The 23,866-nt window shown below is 35.2% G+C and overlaps 1 protein-coding gene across 17 annotated transcripts in view; it reads right to left on the bottom strand.

Moving 5' to 3' along the window:
* Positions 1 to 23,866, bottom strand: part of epb41l2 (erythrocyte membrane protein band 4.1 like 2) — a 336,181-nt gene that overhangs the window by 137,720 nt on the left and 174,595 nt on the right. For all 17 annotated transcript variants that reach the window (XM_039747445.1, XM_039747453.1, XM_039747452.1 and 14 more), the window contains one exon: positions 585 to 689. In XM_039747445.1, the coding sequence (XP_039603379.1) occupies positions 585 to 689 (105 nt within the window). The remainder of the gene's footprint in view (positions 1 to 584; positions 690 to 23,866) is intronic.

Genomic DNA, 23,866 nt, shown 5'->3' with positions numbered 1-23,866 from the left:
GGGTTAGAGTTGGCAGGCGGGGCTCTGTCGTGCGTATCTCATGGTCTTAGAGTTGGAGGGTGGGGCTCTGTGAGTTGGCAGGCGTGCCTCTGTCATGCATATCCCATGGTCTCTGTCTTGCATGCCATGGTTGGCTGCTTAGTAAATTATATATTGTAAGCTGGAGGGCTGATCGCACCCCAAATAGATACAGACGCCCCTGGGAAAACCACAAACCCTGAAACACTGACTACCACCCTCACATTGCTCCTTATCCTTGCACTATAACGCGTAATACAAGCCTCGCCGGTACTCCGCCGACTTATAAGCCTTGCGCAGCGCCTGTCAGTTTGGGAATTGATTGTTTGCTTTTATCTCTTTCTGCTCCTAGCGGAACTGTCATCTCTGACTTGTCATGGAGCACGTTTAAGCTCATGTGTTTGCAGTGTTTGAATAAAAATCCTTCTTGTTTCTACGACCTCCTGTGTCTCTGTGCAAATCTGTGACCCAAGCGTGACAATATATAGATTCACTACCAAGTAAACCACAGAACACTCTAAGTCTGTTTTTAAAAACATATTGACATTTACTTAAATGATGCATACCTTCTGATCAGCATTGTCTCTGTAAGTCAATCCAAAATAGTCCTTCTCCAAAAGATTGAGATGCTCACATATTTTGGCAAATAAGACTTGGCCCTTTGCTCTTTTCTGTAATAGGGAAAAGTAATAGAAAAATCATGACCAACAGAACAATTGTTGCAGTGAAAAAACATTCTAAAAGCATGCAGAAATAATTATAACAGAACAATTGTTGCAGTGAAAAAACATTCTAAAAGCATGCAGAAATAATTAGAGCAAATATCCACAAAATATCTCTCTGCCAGCTATTTTGTTCCTTTATTCTTGGCATGTGGAGTCTGTAGTAACAGCTGAAGGTCAGCTAGTCACATCCTGTAAGTTATCATGCCTACATTATACACAGACCAAATAAAACTGAAATAAGCTTTTACTCATATCTGAATTCTGTTAAAAATAAATTATAAAAGAGTAAAAATTGTGATGTTTAATCAACATGAAAGCCTTTAAAATGAATAAACAGAAATATAAAAATATAATGAAAAATTAGATTTTTCATAGAATGACTGAGATCTGTTAATCATTTTATACATAACCACTCATATACTGTATATATATATATATATATATATATATACATACACTGTATATACAGCATATATATATATATATATACAGCATATATATATATATATATATATATATATATATATATATATATATTAATCAAATTCAACAATCTGGAAATCAATTTACCATACATAAAAACTAACCTGAAACATCAGACACGAGTAAAGCAAGATCTCTAATGAAAGGCTTCTTTAACCAACAAAGCCTCTTGGAGGAAACTGAGGTCTAAAGAGACAATGGATTCCCATCGTGAAGAATGTTTAGGAATACTTGTAAATATGTTTTTTCCTGGCTTGGGTTTGCCTGCAAATCACTTCCCAACACTTTACCTCACTAAAAGAAGCATTTCATGTACACACAATACCCCAAGTGTGAGCTTTCCTCATAGGGAAAAAGGTCACAAATTTAGAAAGAAAAAACTATCATATGAAAAACATCTGAGCAGAAACGCTTGTGTTCATTACCTAACCTCAGTTTTAGTTTCGAAATCTAAATGAAACTCAAGATGCAAGCTAATACAATGTCCGGAAACATTTGCGATTTTAAAGAAGTAATTCAATTAGAAAGCTAAATAAGCATGGACATTTCAACACTTTTACTCTTCTCAGACATGAATGAATTATAATTATTTATAGTATGCTTTAACGTGACCACCTTGCTACTTATAGAAACATGTGCAGCTATAGTATTAGTTATAATAATAATAATTACACGGCTTTGTTTATTTGTAGGTCAAGGCAGTTGTGCATTTCTGTTTTAATCAAAAGAAACCATGACATGTTGTGCAATGGCAGGGACAGAGCTGAAATCAGTTTCAACTATCAGCACTAGTGCAGAAAAGCAGAATCACACACTGCTTTAAACTTCCTAAGAAATTCTCAACACCCATCAGCAATAAAATGCAGAATTATTGGTGCTTGGCAGCCCTTAAAGAATTTCAACATTTGCTAACAAGGCAGAATTTAATCAACTTCTTGCATTACAATAAATTCCCACAAACCTAGACAACTAGCCATGTGTAGGTCCTTTGACACTAATGGCATTGTAGATATTTTGACATGAATCACACACCACAATAGAGACTAACACACTACCTCCTCAGGCTACGTACTTTCCAGGCTAGAAACAAATCAACAGGCAAGAAGAACAAAAGTAACACTTGGAGAGCAGAAAAAAAGTCAGCCTAAGGAATTTTTTGTTTCATATGATAGACTGGGAAAAAATCTATGGTATGCTCATTTCTTGAACTGGTTTCATCAATCTTTCCATGGATATGACAGCATAATCCAAGCATTTTAGACATGGAATAAATTGTGGCAAATATAATCCACAACTTCAAAATTATATTTACATAGTTGGGAAAAACATATAATATTACATCGACTGATTTAAAGAAAAATGAAGGTTAAGTGTTTAAAAACTTCAATTTTTTTTTAATTTAGTAAAATGTGGTGCAGTGGTTAGTTTCTCTGCCTTCAAGCTTCAGACTACAAACCCCAGCCCAGTGTCTCTTTTTGTTGAGTGTGTTTTCTTTATGTGCTCAGTTGTCCTTTCAAGTCATTTTAAGACTTGTGTGTTACGTTAGCTGGTTTCTCTAAAACTGGCTGATGCAAGTTCTCTCTGGAGTCCCATCTAGGCTCCTGTCTTGGTCAGATGCCACCAATACAGACTATGACATCTTACAACCCTACTGGCTCAGGAAAGCTCCGCACCTTCTATTTTAATCAATTTACTTTGCATCCTCCTGTGATGGAAATAATCATAATTGTAAGATGCTAAACAGACAATGATGCAAAGTAGAGTGGAGAAATGTTTATCACTTATGCATTTTTTAAATCTGCTCATGTACAATGTTGTGCAGTTCAGTGTCATCTTAAATAAATACAGAAATAAAGAGACGAAGAAGAATAACAGTTCTTTAAAAAAAGCAAAAAATTAATATGTGGGTGTGACAGAGTCTGTCGCTAATTACAATACATACTTGACCAGAATTACACACTCTTCAGAAATATTTCTGGAAGCTGGTCAAGTTCTTCTTATAGGCGTAAACTGGAACAGCCCTTCTACTACCAAGAGAAATGGTAATCCTTCTCACAGTACACCATAAAACACACATGTTTTAACTGTTAAGCGCATTGTTTCACTATTGTGCTGAACTACAGAAAATAGGCATAACTTACAGAAAATGCCTACCATTGGAAAAAAGCTACATTAAAAAATAAAAAACCCAGTCAACTCCATGAACTCTTTGTCATGTTCCTCAAACCATTATTGAACAATTTTTGCCTTGATATAGGGTGAATTATCTTGCTGAAAGAGGCCACGGCCATCAGGGTAATATCACCACCATGAAGAGTTATACATGGTTTGCAACAATCTGTAGGCAAGTGGTATGTGTCAAAGTAATATCAATGCAAATACCAGAACCCAAGGATTCTCAGCAGAATATTGCCCAGAGCATCACACTGCCTCTGCTGGCTTGCCTTCTGTCCAAAGTGTAGCACCCAGCCATCCACATGATCTAAAAGAAAACATGATTCATCAGACAAGGAAACCTTATTCCATTGTTCCAGGGTCCAGTTCTGACACTCACATGCCCACTAAATCCGTTTTTGATGGTGGACAAGGATCAGCATGGGTATTCTGACGGGTCTACAGCTATGCAGCCCCACACAATGCACTGTGTGTTCTGACACCTTTCTTTCACGGCCAACATTAATTTTTTCAGCAATTTGTGTTACAATACCTCCTCTGTAGGATCAGACCAGATAGGCTAGCCATCACATGCTCATCAGTGAGCCTTGGGTGCCAATGGTATACTGGGGAACACCCCAAAAGAGTTGCAGGTTTTGATGATGCTGTGACCCAGTCATCTAGCCATCATAATTTGGTCCTTGTCAAACTTCAAGAACTGACTGTTGACCTACTGCCTAATACATCCCACCCCTTGATATACAGTGGTGCTTGAAAGTTTGTGAACCCTTTAGAATTTTCTATATTTCTATATTTTATTTATTTATTTATATATGCATAAATATGACCTAAAACATCATCAGATTTTCACTCAAGTCCTAAAAGTAGATAAAGAGAAACCAGTTAAACAAATGAGACAAAAATATTATACATGGTTATTTATTTATCAAGGAAAATGATCTTTTAAAATGAGCTTTTAAAACTCTGACCCTAGCACTCGTGCCCCGCATTGTGCGAAAGGGACCACAAAATGGTGTACATGGCAAAACAAAATGGTATCACATTAAAATAAAATGTAATAATGAAAAATATTAACATAATTCTAGAGATCATATACCACAAAATAAACCATACAGCTAGATTACCTGTTATTGCAAACCTCTAAATATACTAAAAGATCCCGTAGAAAAAAAATATTCAAAGCAAAATAATTTTTTTTTTAAATTCTGCCTAAACTGTTTTTCTGGGACTCAATTTTGAATTATTGGGGTGGGGTCATATTTTTGTATACATGTTGCTATGACACTGTTTGTTCATTGGGTATTTTAAAATTACAATTACATTTTATTGTAAGTAAACTCCGTTGGTCTAGTCATCATAATTTGGTTCTTGTCAGAAGGTTGTTTCCAAACTTACATATGAAAATATTTTCCCTTGCCCTGTTATTTCTCTCAATTTTGGAATCCAATAAAAAACTGAGGACAAAAAAAATGACAAAAAAATAATATAATTTCATTGCCTAGGTAGAAGCAGCACTTAAAAGGCAATTTGTCAGATTATGGAGTAACATTAAAAAAAAAAAGACTGCCAGTAAGGTAATCTGTATTATCCCTTGACATATAAAGGGAACATTCTATGGATTCTCCATTAGTGTATGTAAAAATATGAAATAAGGATGCATGGGAACACCTTTCAGTTGGGTTTTTGTTTCAGGACAACCTTTAAAGTAGTGGCCACAGCCAGGTCTCAATGGGGATTCTTTCGCCCTATTTTGAGATCACATAAAGGGTAAATATATTTTAAAACTAGTATGAACTACCAGGGGATTAACTGCCCTTTGTAATCATAAATGCATTCGAAATGGTATTACATACAATAAGAATGGTCTTGTAAAGATGCTGTACATACAAGATACCAAAGTAATATGGTTTCCATCTTTTGTGCTTATGTGTCTTTAAATTTGAGTAAAAGCCTCTCAATAATGTAAAAAGTCACTTTACATTAACAAGAAAAAACATATACCCTCAGCAAAGTTGGTTTTTGTACTACATGAAAAAATAACTTAAAACTGATACATTTTTGACAACAGCCAGCTATGAAGTGATATAGTCTGATGAAAAAATACGTGGAAATTCACATGAGATGAACAAAAAAACTGTAACAAAAAGATATATGTAGATATTTTTATAGTGTCAGACTGAAAAGCTTCAGTGATAAAAATCATTCTCTGTATATTTCAAGTGTTCAAGCATGCATAAAAAATTTGTGAGTAGACATCTTGGCAAAAGTTCTGTAATAAAAAATTAATAACGAGCAATGAAGCATTCTTGTCTCAAAGAGAGCCTTGAGCTTAATGGGGACATTCATTTTCTTTTGTCTTAAATTACTATAGCAAAACTTGAACAAAACATGATGATTAATGCCACTAGCACAATACTCTTCATGAATAGATGTAATCACGATTATTTGTTACACATCTTTAAATCTTTTAAGTAAGATCACAGAGCTAAAGGCAGTATTTTAAAATAAACACTTTCTGCATTCACATAAAAAAGCCAAGATGTACATTCTGTAGTAGAAAAAAATTGAGCATATTCATAGGTTAGCATCGTGTAAGTAATTTTTTTTCCAATGTGAATAAATTACCAAACAACTCTTTTTAAGATGTAAAAAGTATGTTGTTTAGATGATTTTAGCCATATTAAGGCTATAAGAAAGACTTTTTAGTGGTTAAGATTGCTGCCTAATACATCTAGATGGAGTTTTCATCTTTTCCTGGAAACTGTGTGTGGCTCCAGCCCCTCCCCCAGGTATTCCAGTTTCTTACAACATTCTAAAAGATATCCAGGTTAGGCAGACTGGAAATTTTAAACTGTCCTGAAATTAGTTAATATGGTTACTAGATCTGGCATTCCAATATAACAGCAGGGCACACCTTTTGAGGCTGTAGGGCGTGTGAGATCCACTTTGGATAATATTGGTTTTGGTCACATGACCTTTCATTTATGTTTTGATGTTTGACATTTTTGTTGGTTAATTCATAAATAACAGAGGCACAGTATATGTTAAAAAATTTTTGATTATTTAATTAGATTTTTGTATTTTTATGAGTGCTCAATTAAAACATTTTTCTCCATCATGTAACATTTTGTTGCAAAACACATTTTTTAACCTGTCAATTAATACTTTTTTATTGCTTTCACACTATAGTTAAATAAATATCATTATTTTATTTTAATGATCACTTTTTTTTATTTTATATTTTGTAATATTTTATTACATTTGAATAATAATAAAATATTTTATTTAATTAAAATGATTATTTAATATTTTTTAATAAGCAGTCAGGGCATACAAAGTTCCCATGTTTTCTCTGTGAATGGGACAGTAGAGCCAAGTTTATCTAAGTTTAAGGAATTGGGTTGCAACGAGTCTCAAAGACAATTTTTTTGGATTTGCATTTGGTATTTTTCCCTGAAAATCATGGAGTAGTGAGTAAAGATGTGATGATGGCAGACTACTGCTGGATGATTCATATGTATGCAACAGAAATAGTGAATAAACAACAGGCCAAAAAAAGTCTCTTTACTTTTATGTTTAAACATATTAAACTGACTAAATATTTTCATGTTAAATTGATTTTGAATATTCTATATATGAATAAATTTGTTAAATTTTCGCTCATTTTCCTTTCAGTAATTTTACTTAAATATGTTATGATTGAAACATTCTAATTAGATTTTTAATTGTGTTCATGAATGCAAATAAAAAAAAACTATTCACAATTAAAACAATTGGTTGAGTTTAATTTTGCACACCTGTGATTAATTTTAAATCACCTGCTTAATGGTTGATATTATTTTTAATTATTATTGCTATTGTGTATACAATATTACTGCTGTTGTTATTGAATTACTACTATTGTGCATACAGCTGCACTTTGTGATTAAAAAAAAAGAAAACTGAACCATAACTATGATTTTTAATAAAATCATTAATAAATGAAATAAACCAAACAATAAATGACAATGTATGAATACAAAAGACATCCATTCATTGCAGACAAGCAAGGATGCAAACTAAGTATTATTTTTTAAACAGGTATATTAATTAAACCTCATACTACAAAGTTTTGGTTGTGTTGCTATCTGAATACAAAGCTATGATATAATTTAAATGCCTAAAACAAGTCAGTATAAATTAAAAAGAAAATGTTGACAGCCCTTGCTGAAAGTATATTTAAGTTGTCTTTGAGCTACCTATTACTGCTGGTGCAGTCATAATCTTAGAATGCATAAGGCTGGTTTAGAATATACTATGAGATGTATTAGGTACGAAGATTGTGTACCGAGACTTCAGTACACCCAAAAGACACTCATGATCAAAGCACTTGGTTAGTGGGTCTGTGCAATAATCAACAAACAGCGTGACCAGTGTATGACAAATAACAACAAAACTGGTTATAAAGTCCATGGTTATGTAATAATACACTGCAAAAGACAATAGATATATTTAAATAGTATATGGTATTAAAGTGACTCAATATACTGTAGAACACTTTAAAGTTCAGCTAGTACAAATTACAAAAGCTCAACCAAATGAAGTAAATTTAAAAAAATGCTGTTCGCCATGCAGTTTTCACAGCATGAATTTTAAAAAGCATTAAGCGCAGTGTGAGAAATGGTTATGAATCTTTGTTTGTAACAGTCGAACATTTTGCAGCACTTGTTCGCACCTATATTTCCTATGTACAGGAAACACTGTAACTGCCTTATCCCTGATACTGTGGGGATAGGCCCTCACTATTACAACCATGAACTGGTAATGTCTGAGCTAGGGCTCTAGCTGTGAGTGTGGTTTGCACTAAGCCAAGACATTTTATGCACTAAATTGAACATGAACCAAAAGCAAAGGCTTTAAGACCATCTCCAAGTAGCTTGAAGTTCCTGTGACAACAGCTGCAAATATTATTAAGAAATTTAAGGTCAATGGAACTGTAGCCAACCCCTCCCCTCTGGAAAGAGCTGCAAGAGGAAAACTGACCCCAAAATGGACAGAAGGATAATGAGAATGGTAGACAAAAAGTCAAGGACAACTTCTAAAGAAATACAACCTGAACTCCAAGATTAAGGTCCATCAGTGTTCGATTACACTATCTGTAACTTTTTGAGTAACAGTGAGCACAATGAAAGAAGTTCCCAGGAGGAATTCACTGTTGAAAGAAAAACATACAGAAGCCAGTCTGGAATTTGCTAAAATGCATTTGACAAACCACAATGCTTCTGGAAGAATGTTCTTTGGACTCACATCAGCTCTATGTCCACAGATGAAACAAGGACGCTTTCAAAGAAAACACTACCATACCTATTGTGAAACACAGAGGAAGCTTGGTTATGTTTTGGGGCAGCTTTGCTGCATCTGGTACAGGGTGCCTTGTGTCTGTGCAGGGAATGGTAACATTTCAAGGCTATCAAGATATTCTGGAGTGAAATGTAATGCCCAGTGTCGGAAAGCTGTGTCTCAGGTTCAAGTTATGGATCGACCAACAGGATAATGACTCAAAACACAGATAAAAGCACCCAAGAATGGTTAAGAATAAACATCAAACTATTCTGAGGTGGTTTCCTATGAACCCTGATTTGAATCCTATTGAACATCTATGGAAAGAACTGAAGCACGTAGTCTGGAAAAGACAGCAATAAACCCCGACACAGCTGGAGCAGTTTGCTCAAGAAGAGTGGGCCAGACTACCTGTTGAGAATTGCAGAAGTCCCCCTTGTTTGTAGTGATTGTCTTTAATGGTTCTCCAACAAAATATTAGGTTAAGGGTCCCATCATTTTTGTCTTTGCCATTTTCATTTGTGTTATTATTGGATATACTCTGTTGAATCAAAACTCTAATGTAAGGTCTGATTTTTGTTAAAAACAGAACAAACAATGATGAGGACCAATTACTTTTGTCAGTATCAAATTATTTCAGAGGCAACTGTGAGTTCTTCTGTTTTGTGGAGGGGTACCAACAATTGCACCCATGTCTGTATGTATCATCCTTTTATAATTTTTTATGTAGTTGTGTCAAGTCAAGGTTACACTAATAGGTGATATGACCAATTATTTTAGATATGACCGATTTTTCTGTGCATTAGCACATGTAGAAATGATGAAGAGTGCACTATGCTAGATATAGATTAGCAGTATATGGAATCATTAATCCCATCAGTTCTTTTAAAAACAGAGAAGATCTTGCCACAAGAGGTCCTGTGACAGTAAAGCTAGCTAGATGAGTATTGTGGTAGTCCTACATCAACATGCTTACTATCTACATAGCTAGTTTTAGACAACTATTCAATCTGTGAGAGAATGCTTAGGAGTGAAAAACTCAACCGAGATAGAATTTTAAAATGTCCTTTTACTGAACAGTTAACATGGTTCAGAAGAGGATGTCATGTTTTACTAACATGCTGGAATTTTATGATGAAGCAGGAAAAGGGTTTAATTATTCATCTTGACATATTATACTATTTATCTAGACTTTCAGAAAGCATTTAATAAGGTGCCACATGAGAGGTTGGACATCAAACTAAAAGAAGTGGGAGTACAGAATGATATTTGTAGATTGGTACATAATTGACTCAGACAGGAGAAGCAGAGGGTTAATGGTGCAAGGAACCTCATCAGAATTGGCCAGGAAGGGGTCAGTGCTAGGGCCACTGCTATCTTTAATATACATCAATGATTTGGATAAGAATATAAGTAACAAGCTTGTTAAGTTTGCAGATGATACCAAACTGGGTGGACAGGCAGATATTCTGGAATCCACTGAATCATTACAGCAGGACTTGGACAGCATACAGGCTTAGGCAGATTTATGACAGATTAAATTTAATGTCAGTAAATGTAAAATATTATACACAGGAAGTAAAATTGTTAGATTTGAATTAGAGGTGTGCGATATTGGCCAAAAATTCTCTCTCCTAATGTCTGGGATTTTGATGATAACTAATCTAATAATTAGATGCTGTTTTGCATCCTTTAAAAACGTGTTTGTAAAGGTCTTTTTGATCTAGCTTGGTCTTGTTAATAGGATATTAAGTGTAGCTTACTAATGAGAATAATGGAAACAACAGTTAGGGAAAACAGGTTATATTTATTTACGTAAAACTGGAGTAAAATAACACAAAAACATTAAAATCACCAGTCAAAATATTACTGAGATCAAGCAGTGCAAGAATGAGTAAACCATTTCAAAGTGACCATAGTGTAAAAAATACTACACAGAAAAAAACTATAGTACATGTATTTATAAACAAGTTCTGTCATATATTGCACACAGATACAAAAAAACCTATAGCGTTTTTAAACAAATTACTAACTTCATGTTCTGTCCAATATTGCACAAAGATACCAGTAAAAATAAAACAACTGTAAAAATTCTAATGAGGAAACTTCAAGTTGTGTGACAGAAACATCAGTCTGTCCACCGCATCTGGCTTCACAGCCGCACAGTTACATGTTACAACATTTCCTACAGTGCTGAAAGCCCTCTCTGAAGGGCTGCTTGAGGCAAGTTTCCCCAGTTTAGGGAAATTTACATCTTGTGTTTTCCACCACTCAAGTGAATTTACATTACTGTCCACCTCAGGTATCATCAAAGGCAGTGTATAGAAACTCACCTTCTCTGAATTCCTATGTTCTTTTGAAATAGCTGCAAAAAGACTTTTTTTTCTTTATTGCTGCCTCCCTTGTGTCATCAACTACTCCAACTTCTGCAACCATGGGGATGGGATAGAGTAGGGCAAGGAGGCATATAATAATGAAAGAAAAAAATGTACATTACTTTGGAATCGAGGACACCCCCAACCAAGACGGCTTACTAAATAAAACATGTCCAATAGGCATAAGCCTCTTACGGAAATAAAAATAATCTGTTAGAACGAATTGCCTCACACCTAAGGGGCTCCACTAGTTCAATTTCACTTAAAAAGCATTTTATAGAGGAACCCAAATTACTCACCACTGACAGTATGAAAGCTATGTCTAAAATAAGGAAGCCTCTTCCAGTTGTTATTCTGTGGTGCACTGACAATGTTAGCCCCACTGTCTGTTGTAATGCAAATCATGCAGTCTTTTCGCAGTGACCATGATGCCAGTGCATCATTCAAACCTTGTGCAATGATGTTGTCTATGTGGTCTACTGGAAAGTAGCACATTTGCAAACAGTAGCTTTGAAGTTGCCAGGTTTCGTCAATGAAATGCGCTGTCCAGAAGAGGTATGCCTCGGATGTTTGGCTTGACATCTGCTGTTGTGGCAAAATGTGAAACCATTGGAAGTTTATGCCTTAGAGTTTGGCAAAATGAATCATACAATTTAAGCAGAGGTGCATGACTCAAATAATTTTGACCAGCAGTATGTATATTGTAATCAAATTGATTGACACACTAACCACACCAAAACCTAACCTTAACAAAACACCTAACATTAACTAACCCATTGGTCTCAAACTCTGGTCCTGGAGAGCCACAATGGCTGCAGCTTTTCATTCTAACCCTTTCCTAATTATTGACCTGTTTTTGCTGCTAATTAACTTCTTTTGAATTCATTTTATTTGACTTGCCCTTGAAGAGTCAGACCGCTTAATTGTTTCTTTTACCTTAGCAAAACCATAATGATATATAAAATGAACCAAAACATGACCAGCAAATTGTGTCGATCATACAAAAACTGAAAATAATGAAAGATGAAGATCTCAGGAATGCTGATCTGCTCAGGTCTCCAAAACATTTTAACAGTGCTCTTAGAAAAGAGAAAATCAACAATTTATATGTACAATATATTCTATTGCACAATGAGAGCAGCAACAAGCCATGGAATTAATTAAGAACAAGAATCGGTGGATAATTAGGCAACTGGTTGGAGTGAAATTAGTTGGAGTTTAAGGACCTGACTTAGTTGGTCTTCTGTTGGTTCACTCATTTCACATTTCATTTCTGTTTGGGTACCATTTAAGGAAAGAAAAGAAGCAATTCAGAGGAAATATGAAGAAATTCAGGAGAAGAAACCTTAAAAAACAAGTCAATTAAAATTAATTCAAAAGAAGTTATTTAGCAGCAAAGACGGTGCACTAATTAAGAAAAGGGTTAAAATGAAAACCTGCAGGAACTGGGGACCGGAGTTGGGGACCCCTGGTCTAAAGTATTCAAAAGTTGTTTGAAATCATCCCTCTCAATTGTTTGAATTACCACCCTATATTTTGTGATGTAATTGGTGATGGTGTTTGTTATGTTTGTTATGACATCTGTTGCTTTTCTCATTTATTGCACAATAATTCTGCTAAAGTTTGCGGAGTGTGTTTTGGTGCTTGTACCCTGGGTTATTTAGAATTGTCGTGGACAGCCGACTAGTGAAGCTTTTCATATCCTTCATATTCTTGGCAGTCGTTAGTTCACAAATGGTGTCAAGCTGTCTTTAAGGGCAACCAATTTCCAACACAGTTTGCCATCGTTTGAGCAACCGCAGAATTTTCAAAGCCAATCCACCTCCACATGAAGGAGGATGAGCTATGTCTTGCAATTAAATCGTAACATAGATTTACAGGCAATTTTATCCCCCAGCGCTGTTTCCTCAATAATTTTTAGCCAGCTACGCTACCTTTGTGCATGCGCAGTAGTCTTTGTTGAGAAAGTGAATGCATGTTTTTTTACTGTTTTTTGCAAAGTGAGTGACATAGTAAATAATTTAAGCTGAGACATCTTTGAAACAATTAAGATATTATCATAGATAATACATATCACACAATCCTAGTTTAAATACATAATGAGATGCCTGAAACTCAAAAGTATACCTTATGAGAACAATTTAGGTCATAGTGAACTCTACACTATCAACTTCCAGACAGAAGCTGCTAAGAAGGCTACCAGAATGTTAGGTTATATAGCACACATCCAAGAAGGTTATGTTCAAGCCTTATACTGGACTGGTGAGACCTCATGTGGAGTACTGTGTACAGTTTTGGTCTGCAGGCTCTAGAGAAGAACGACTAGGCTGATTCCAGGGCTTCTGGATTAAAAGAGCTGAGCCTTTTCAGTTTAAACAAAAGAAGATTAAAATTAAGAGGAGACATGCTTGAAGTACTTAACATTATGAAGAAAATTAGTACTGTACAGTGGGATGATACTGTTATTTTAAAATCAGTTCATCAAGAACACAGGAACACAGTTGGAAACTTGTTAAGGGTAAATTTCATACAAACATTAGAACGTTTTTCTTTACACACAGATCCATAGATACTTGGAATAAGCTACTAAGTAGTGTGGTAGACAATAGGACTTTAGGGACTTTTAAAACTACACTTTATGTTTTTTAGAAGGATTAAGTAGAGAGGACTGACGAGCTTTGTTGGGCTGAATGTCCTGTTCTCATCTAGATTGTTCTAATTACCTGAAGATGCTTTGGTATTCATTCTCTGCTTTTGTAAATTATAGTGCAGATGAACGTGATGCTATCAGTAATCTTTCTGGCTTAATATACAATTTTATTGATTGTGGCAAATGGTTTGCATCCTATGAGTTTGGTTTGATGTGCTTAACACATTTTCTACAGCAATCCAAACACACTCACCTTGATTTACTTTTAAAAGTAACTTTTTCACTACTACATAGAATTACAAAATAATAAATCAGTAGTGCACACAAAATACTGCACATACATATTTATATCAACATAAATCAATTAATACATAAAAAATGTTACTGTCATGCTTTTTTTAGACACCCAAGGTAATATAAAACTAGTATTAAGCAAAGTAAAACCAGCTGGAAATTGAAGAAACATTCCAGTTCATCCTGATCAGGGAGAAACTACAGTTCTAAGGGCCAAAGGTCCTCTGAAAAAGACCAATTTAAGGACACAATAAAAACAGCCATTAATACAATCACACTCTCAGAATTGCAGTTATTAAATAGCTTTAATACTATACTGATAGATTTAGGCATTACTTTATCACTCTAAAGGAGATGCAAGACTGTTACATGGTGTAGAATATGTGTTCAGTTCATTCTCTGATAATGATTGTGGGTTAGCTCCAGGAATGTGGGAAATGATCAAGGTTTACATCTAATTGAATGTGGCAGACTGGAATAATCACAGCCTGCACTGAGTGCTAATGGGCCCACACAGCATAAACTTGGACAATGCTGTTGTTACACATTCTGTTTTATGCCACTTAAAGAAGCTTTACATTACTACTGTATGAAGAATAAATAATAAGGAAAAAATGACCCTAGCTAAAAAAAAGGAGCTTAGATTTACGCTAAGGTTATGTAACTCTACAGATGAAAGAATATATTTTTCCACCTTATGTAAAACATGTAGAAGAAAGCACTCCACTAGAAACAAAATAATCATTTAAAATTAATTGTTCCTAACTCACAGCGTGATGTAAAACCTGAGATTAATGTGAATGGATTACTACCGTAACCACAAAGTAATTAACAGTTGAGGATTACAAATAAAACACACCCAATAAAAACAACATAGTACCTGTACACCGTTACCAGCTTCCCTATCCATCTCTGCTGAAAAGAAACTAGAAGTCCCTCTTTTTAAGTCAACAGTAACAGTCACCTGGAACACATTGCAATAGGGTTTCCAGCAACCATCCAGAGCATGTGCTATGGTTTTACATGATTTTCAATCTACTTCTGCTTGAGCACCATTCAGGTCACAGAAGGAAGGTTAGCAGACTTGTTTTGTGCATTTTTCTCTTCAAAGGGAAAGTTTTGGCACATCTTGTGACAGACACAGCAGGCCAGCTCTGCTGTAATGGTATTTAGTGTCCCAGAACTACTTAGCAGAACTTTTTCTTCTATTTCACAGTACAGCTATAGATACAAAGTCTCTGAGGTTAAATGATTTTCAGAAAAGGCAGCTTGTCTCATTTTAGCTCTAAAAGATCTCTTCTGTTTTTTCACTTCTAGGAGTATTTATTGCTATGACCTAAAATCTAAAAGGTTCACCAAACAGCCTGGGATAATGTCATAAGATTGTGTGAAGCTAGCTTTACCCTCACTGCTGTATTTTAAAAATGTTCTTATATTGTGATAATGGCCTTGCCTAATTCCAGCTGTGTCTGAAGCACAAGCACCATGTTTGAAAAAGGTGTGAAAGGTAAAATTATTTATAGTTCAATCAGAAAAGTTGTCCTAGGTAGAATATAGCTTACATGGATAACACAAATTTTCCTTCCTCATTGGACTTTACAGAGGCTGACAAAATAACAGAAATCCTTAACAATATAATAATATTAAGGACATAATAAGGTCTTTGCTTTCAGAAAAGCTCAAGTCCTATTAGAAGTCCTTAACTGTGTGTAGTGGGATACTATACCCGTTCTTCGAGGAATAAAGGAGGTGGATATCTGAATTACATTCTGATTAAGTTTAGACTTTGTTATTTGGGGAGGCCATGAAAGGCATCCTGCTATTCACAAAGTGAAGCTTGAATTATTTTATCAGTGTGTAGGAGAGCATTGTCATAATGAGATAGGGGAATATCACACGGCAACAGTGTTCGCAACATAAGGCACACCTCCTGGTCCTGTGAAATAGCCTCTTATTCGCTGTTCATTAAATGACTATGCAGGACAGTCATCGGGCTTAATGAATACCATGAGATGGCTTCCCATGCCATTATGAATTACCGACCATGTAGAACAGCTGCCAAGGGACATTTTTTGTTGAAGGTACCCTTTGGCTTTACCCAAATGTACTGTAAATCTATTTGGATGTATGGATTTGACTGAAAGATGATTCATCAGACCATATTATTTTTTCCATTGCTAATGGGACCAGTGTGCACCTTAGACTACCTTAGTATATGTATCTCTGTGTGCTGGCCTTAGATGCAGGCAGTTTATGAATGGCAGCCCTGCCATTAATTCCAAACTTGTAATGCACAGTACAGTTTTTGTTTTAGACTGGGTCACAAAGGTACTGATTCAATTTTGTGGTCATTATTAACTTTGTACTTTTATGCCATTTAGCAACTATCCTGTGAAGGGACTGTACATTTCCATTGATAAATTTCAATGCATGAACACTGCTTCCCATGATTGGCATATAGTCATTTTTGAAGGACATTAACTAATATTAAGTTGTTTGCTTCTTTTTCTCATGTTGGCTTTATATCTGACAAACACTGCTAATTGGCAATCAACCTAATACAACACGTTTAGAGCTGCATTTATAGATCTGATTTAGTTGCAGCAAAGTTAAAATTCTTTTTTACTCTGTTTTTATTTCCATTATTTTGCCCACACCCATCTGTGGATAATCATATCAAGGGCTGTATATATATTTTTCACTGTGCTTTGAGTAATGTCCTTAGAGATTTATGTAGCATTCCAGACAAATACAAAATTCTGTACAAGACAGGAGCAATCAGAATTGACAACCAAAGAGCCACCTTATGGAGCGGGACAGCTTGTGTTTACAAGTGTCTTGTACTCTTCCTTGGTGTATTCTTTTATTGTATTATTCTTTTACACATAACAGTGTATCAGCAGTGAATGTTGATGAAAATATTCCATAGTGGGAATTGGTAGATAGCGGAGCATAATAAACTTTAGAATGTTAAAAAAAATAGTTAATTATGAAAGCTTTTTCTTTTCCAAGAGTACTAAATGCAATATGCACGAGAGGAAAATGTTGGCCTTTTGGCACATTTAGAAGTATCCACTGAGTCAACATAATAAAATCCGATAGTGTCGAACAAATTTAGAAATAGTAATCTGCTATCACAAGTTGGAATTTACATCTTTTTAAGTTAGAAGCATAATTCTGAACAAACTTTGTTTGGCTTGGAAGCTATTCTTTGCTTTTCACTGGTGCAGCACAAAAGTTCCCCCCACAGGCTAACTTACTTGAACCACAGTTTGATTTCTCGTTGGATGCCTTCAGTATGCACATTGCAAGTTCTACTATGTTTAGCTGAGTTTTTTTTCTGCCTAAGAGGCTAAAATATCCTGATCTGTATACTGTACATGCAGGGGCTTCTGCACACTCTTTAAAATGGTAAGCCAGGGCTATCTGTTTAGTTCTGAGAAGGTTCCAGGTTATGAAAATGATACCAGTCATAAGGGCTATAATTTTTTTTTCTTTTCTCAAGAAGATAAAATAATCATAATTTATACTTTCTGTATTTTTAGTTACTGTTGTAATTGCAAAGAAGTTGAAATCACTATAAACTACAGAATTGGATTTAGATTATAAAATTATTTTTAATTTTTATCACTTTCTTACATTCATTTCATAAACAAGAAACATGCTAACAGTTTATCCTATCCTTTATAACACATCGGTAAACTAAACACATCAGAGTGCTTATTGCTGTATAAATACACATAAATCTATCTATCTAAATACATAGTACAGGATAAGTAGACATGTAGATATGGCACTCTGTCAAGACACAAGTCTTTTCCTTTTTCAAAGGGCACTGTATATCCTCACATTCACGTTTTACCTAATAGAAATCCTACCTAACAGAAACATCTTCTTTATATCTGCTGCAATCGTCAACTGATGAGAAAAGGACATTTTGTGAATCTGTGAATCTAACAAAAATAGTTAAAGCAGATTCATACATTGCAAGAACACTGCACAGGCAGGCAGCCAGTGATGGATGATTGATTTCTTGTGTTAATGGTATTAATATGGAAGAATGCCAGCTTGCATGTATACAGTAATTAAAATAAAGGCTCCATGCCTCCTTGAATGAAGTAAATTCTCCCTCTAAAATTTCTGACAGTAATCATTAGAGGTTGGTTGCATGTTGGCATCGAAGTTAGAATTTGTTGCCCTAAAATACCACTGAAAGTTAAGTTTCTTTCATCACCAAGAAGCTCTAGTTTCGCAATAAACATACAGCTTCACTCTAATTGGAACAAGTAAGTATCTTTTTGTTCTCAGCTTGAAGACTTTGCCTCTTTATGGTTGACTAGTCAAAATTGACTGTTAGCACAGATAGGGTGGGACAAGTAACAGTAACTGACACATTTTATATGCCTGATAAGTGCCTACAAAAATAAAATTCAAACTTATTTTTCATTTTAATTAGTTGGCAAGAATCCTTCAAGGGGCCTGTAAAAATCTGCTTAAGAGTCAAATTTGGCCTAGGACAGATAATTAAACAGCCCCACTGCAGACTCTACCCGTGTACAAGAAAGATATGTTGACTGTTTCCTTAATCAATCAGGATATGCAATGATCTGGGGCAGCATGTACAACAGGACCGTCACAACTCATAAAAGAAGAAGCATAGAAATGTCACTTAGGTCCCCAAAGCATCTAGAAAAGGCCATTATAATCAGGTCTAGAAATTGGATGAATGAGCTTTTACTAATTTTCTTGCCTAGTTTTACCAGTGGAAAAAAGTATACACATTTTAGAACATTCAAACAATTGTGACCAGGAGCTCAACAAGGTTACCCATCCTATTTACTTAAAATGTCCAAAATAACATCAAGTCAAAATTTGAAGGCCCCTAAAGTCCTCAAACTGCTTGGTAATTTATTCCATGTGTCTATAATTTGCTGAAAATCTGCCATTAACAACTTTCCAACCTTGGCCCAGTGTTCTTGTTTCAAATTTTATTTTAAAGTAATAACTTGGATCCACTGTACTAATTCCTTTCATGAATTAAAACATTTTGATCATGTCACCTCATAATCTCTGTGTGCTTAAACTGAAAAGGCTCAGCTCCTCCAATCTCTCCTCATAGTTCATACCCCTTAGTCCTGGAATCAGCCTAGTTGCTCTCTTCTATATGAGGCCCCAGTAGTGCATTCAATAACTTTAGCATAACCTCCTTTGTCTTGTACTTAACACTTTGTGATATATTCTATTAACTATCATGATGGCTTCTGTACACCATTGGAATTTAGCGAAGAGTCTTCCACGACTCCTAGGTCCTTCTTATAAGGTGTTTCAGACCTCCCATTCAGATTTAACACCTCTACTTCCTACATGTAATGTCTCATAATGTCTGCCATAAATGTACCCAAGTCTGTATGCTGTCCCAGTCCCTCTTTAACAATTTAGCTGATTTCACATTAACTGCCCTTAAGCCTAGTTTGTGATCATCTGCAAACTTAACCATCTTATTCATTATTTTCTTGTCCAAAAATTACTGTTTAACTAATTCATGGTGAATTCTAGAATTCAAAGTAGAAATGTCAACAACAAAAATAATGCTAAAAAACCTATGTACTATGACTCTTTGTTGTGTTTGAGCCAATTTCCTACCCACCTACTGTACAGATGCTCTGAATTCCCACATCTTTTAGTTTCATGTGGTACCTTACCAAAAGTCTTCTGAAAATCAAGATAAATACAGTAATACTGCAATCACCTTTCTTTTAATATTCTTTTGTTGCTTCCTGATAGAATTTCAACATATTACTGAACCCATGATGAGTATTTGCTAACAAAACACATCAATAAATAAAAAATAAGTAACTATTAAGATTCCTTCTCTTCATCTGGTGTTCAAACCAAAATTTTTAAATAAAAGTAACAAGTACAGTCCTCTACATTTAATGAGCAGTGACACTTAGTTCATCTATCTAAAAGTGAAATCTAATAGTGCTAAAGGTATCATAACTGTTAGTATATGACACTACTACACCATGTAATTTATCACTGCTTCTGTGTTAAAGGCTTTATGAACAGAGCTAAGAAGAACATTACCTTCAAAAAATGGTTAACCTTGCATTTTTGAAATAAAACGTTTACCATTTAAATAAATACAAAAATAAAAACACATTTTCTTGGGATGGAACCCAACATAGCATGCCCATGTTTAGCTCTCATTATATTTGTTTTATTACAATGAAAAAAAACTGATGTGGCCACCACATGGCGCTGTGTCTGTATTTAAAACAAGATAACGCTATACGGTGCAAATTTATCAAAATAAATGCAAAATGAAATACCACTACTGCATTTGAAAATTTGAAATGAGCTTTGGATTACATTCAAAATTCAGAGAAGTCTTTTTTTCAAGTCCTTAAATACAATGCCAAATTTAATGAACTTCTGAGCAGTGGTTTGGCTGTTCTTTGTATAGGCCTTAGAACCTTTGAACTTTAAAAACTTGGAATTAACCCAAAACATAATCAGCTCCTAAAACCAACAACTGTAATCTGACCCAAAAATCTTAAAATAATTTGTCCATTCATTTTCAAGTGACAGTGTCCACAAAATTCTTTACCCCACAGACCCACAAATACACAGAAAAAGAGACACACATCTTTCAAAACATTTTCAAAACATGTTCTAAGAAAAGCAAAATGCAATGTTCCATTAATATTTTTTAATGAAAACAATATTTCTACCATTATTATGATATAGCAAAATACCCGCGCTTCGCAGCGGAGAAGTAGTGTGTTAAAGAAGCAATGAAAAAGAAAAGGAAACATTTTGAAAATAACGTAACATGATTGTCAATGTAATTGTTTTGTCACTGTTGTGAGTGATGATGGTTGCTGTCATATATATATATATATATATATATATATATATATATATATATATATATATATATATATATATACACACACAAACATAAACATATATATATACATATCTATACATATACACATATATATACACACACACATATACACATACATATACATACACACATACACACACAAATATACACACAAATACATATATATATATACATACACACACACATATATAAACATATATATACATATACATACATATCTACATATATACACACACAGCTATTTCGTATCAGTGCAATACGCTGCTTGTTAAAACGGATAACTCCTGCTCTTACGTGCAAGTCTGCGTGGATATTATGAACTATCGTATTTGTTCAAGTTCTATTTAAATTTTAAATAGAAGGAATTTTTATTTAGTCGACAGAAATATCTTTGGTAGGAATGGTAAAACAGACAGGAATATTATTCCTGAATAAATCAACTCAAACCTTAAACAACTTATAATATTTTGCTCTCCATAAAAATATATCCTGTCTAAATTATACAAGTTAGAAATAAAGTAAACGTTAAAAGAACAAACATTCAAATTTCTTTACTCTTATGTAATTTTATATAAAAATAAACTTAGATTTTAAATATCCCAAAAGATTTTGCTCTCCATAAAAATATATCCTGTCAAAATTATACAAATTCAAATATGAACATGCTGCATAACAAAACCTGGAAATATAAATAAAATGTGTTCCTTTCAGCAATAACAAATCAAATCATTCAGTTGTCTTTGCTCATATGTCATTTTAGAGCTGGACGCCTGGCATCTTTTTGGCCACAGGTTCGTTTCTGTTTGCTGTGAGGTTCTGTGTTGTGGAGATTCTCAGGATGGATTGCAGGTGCTCATCAGTGAGGCGACTCCTGTGTGCTGTTTTGTTAGTCTTTATCACTGAGAAGAGCTTCTCACACAGATATGTGCTACCAAACATGCACAAGGTTCGAGCCGCATGTAGACGGACTTTTTTTGTTCTTCAAAGTCACCAAAGCGCCGTGCAAACTCAGTGCGCTCAGTTTATCAGCAAAGTGCGATTTTGGGAACACCGTAGTGACGACTTGGTTCAACATTACTTGGCAACAGGGAAAGTGGGGCAAGTTGCACTGGTGCATTTGTGTCTCCCATAAAAGCAGCTTCACTTGAAATCACTTTGTGATTGTGCACGGGTAAACGTCCGCTGAAGTGTCAGATTCTTATTTAATTCTTCTGCTTTCTGTATCTTCTGCATTGCATTCAGGTTACCCTTTTGTTTTGTCTCATAGTGCCGTCTTAGATTAAATTCTGTAATTACAGCCACATTAGCTCCACAAATGAGACACACAGGTTCAGTAAACATATACTCAGCCTCCCATCGGTTTTTAAAGGCTCTATTTTCAGAATCAACTTTTCTCTTCAGCATCGTGTGAGCTAGCCGCAATAACTTGCAGCATCATAAGCTAGACTTGATTAACGCGGTAAGTGTTGGCAAGGCAGCTGAAGCGCTGCATTATGGGATCTGTAGTTTATTGTGTTACCAGCGTTCATATACCGGGCCATTAATAACAATAATACAGTATATAAAATGATCTCGCGGGCGGATATAATTACGCCGGGCGGATGTGGCCCTGCCCTTGAGTTTGACACATATGGACTAAATAGAACTTGAAAAGATATATTTTTTCAAATGTGATCACGCAATTCAGATAGAGTTGACGCGACTACAGCCTGCATGCCTCAATAAGTCATCCTCCCTCGCTCTTACTTTTTTACCGTTCATCTAATGAATACACTGAGTATGGCTTTACCAAAACAATCATTGATGGCGAATAAAGTATCCATTATTCGAGTATGTAGATCGGGATATATATATACATATATATATACCAGCGTATCGCAGCGGAGCGTAGTGTGTTAAAAAGCTAGAAAAGAAAAGGGAACATTTTAAAAATAACGTAACATGACTGTCAATATACAGTAATTGTTTTGTGAGTTTACTGAGTGTTGCTGTCATCAAGGATTTGATTATCATTATTTCTTTCAATCAGGTTCGTATTTGTAGGATGTGTTGTGTTCAAGTTACATTCCGTGTTTGTCAATCGTTGTAAAGATGACAGGTTTCATTCATCGATTCGTTTCTTACTGCATCAATAAACAGCTCGTCTTCTTCTTTATCTGAGACCTGACACACTGCATGCACGGGTTTTTTACACTGTCTTCCTTTAGCGGGACATTAACTTTTTCCACCGTGTGCTTTGTTTCCGCAGTAGCTGGATTTATGAATATGCTTGTATGTATCAGGCGCTTCATATTTTTGCTGCCTTTTCAATTGTGTAATTCGTTTTTGTTCAGCTCTTTGGAACTGTTGCTTTTGTCTGTGCACTGCGTCAGTTCACGTGAGCCGCTCGGTGTACATGCATCGAAGTTTCCCAGCTGTGCTGGTGCCATGTCGTGCTATGTCCATGGCTGTATCTAATGTTACCGAAGTCCTGGCACTTAAAACTTTCTCTCGCAGTTTCACTGAGTTTGTGCCAAACACCACCCTGACCATCTCATCTTCCTCGGCATAATCACAGTCCTTCACCCGTGAATATTTACCCGTGGCAGTTTGCTATTGGATTACCGCTGACGGAAAGCCTTATATGGGTAGGCACTAAATTACAAACGCCAGCGGCAGCCTGTCTATGAACTTAATTTAAAGTTTAGGTTTACATCGTGCTTTGTTTCCGAAGTAGCAGAACTCATAAATATGGTTGTATATGTCACTCGCTCGCTTCTTATTGGTTCGCTGCCTTCTCAATTATATAATGCATGTTTTCTTCAGCGCTTTTTGGGCCTCTTCCTGGTTTTCTACATACTGCGTGATTACGTGGAAGGCATGATGATGTCACACGAAACTCCGCCCCCACGGGTTTCAAGCTCATCTGCATTAC

The sequence above is a fragment of the Polypterus senegalus genome, chromosome 3 (genome assembly GCF_016835505.1).
Source record: "Polypterus senegalus isolate Bchr_013 chromosome 3, ASM1683550v1, whole genome shotgun sequence".
NCBI classification, from domain to species: domain Eukaryota; kingdom Metazoa; phylum Chordata; class Cladistia; order Polypteriformes; family Polypteridae; genus Polypterus; species Polypterus senegalus.
Note: the sequence above shows the minus strand (reverse complement) of the source record. Positions and strands in the feature narration are given on the sequence as shown.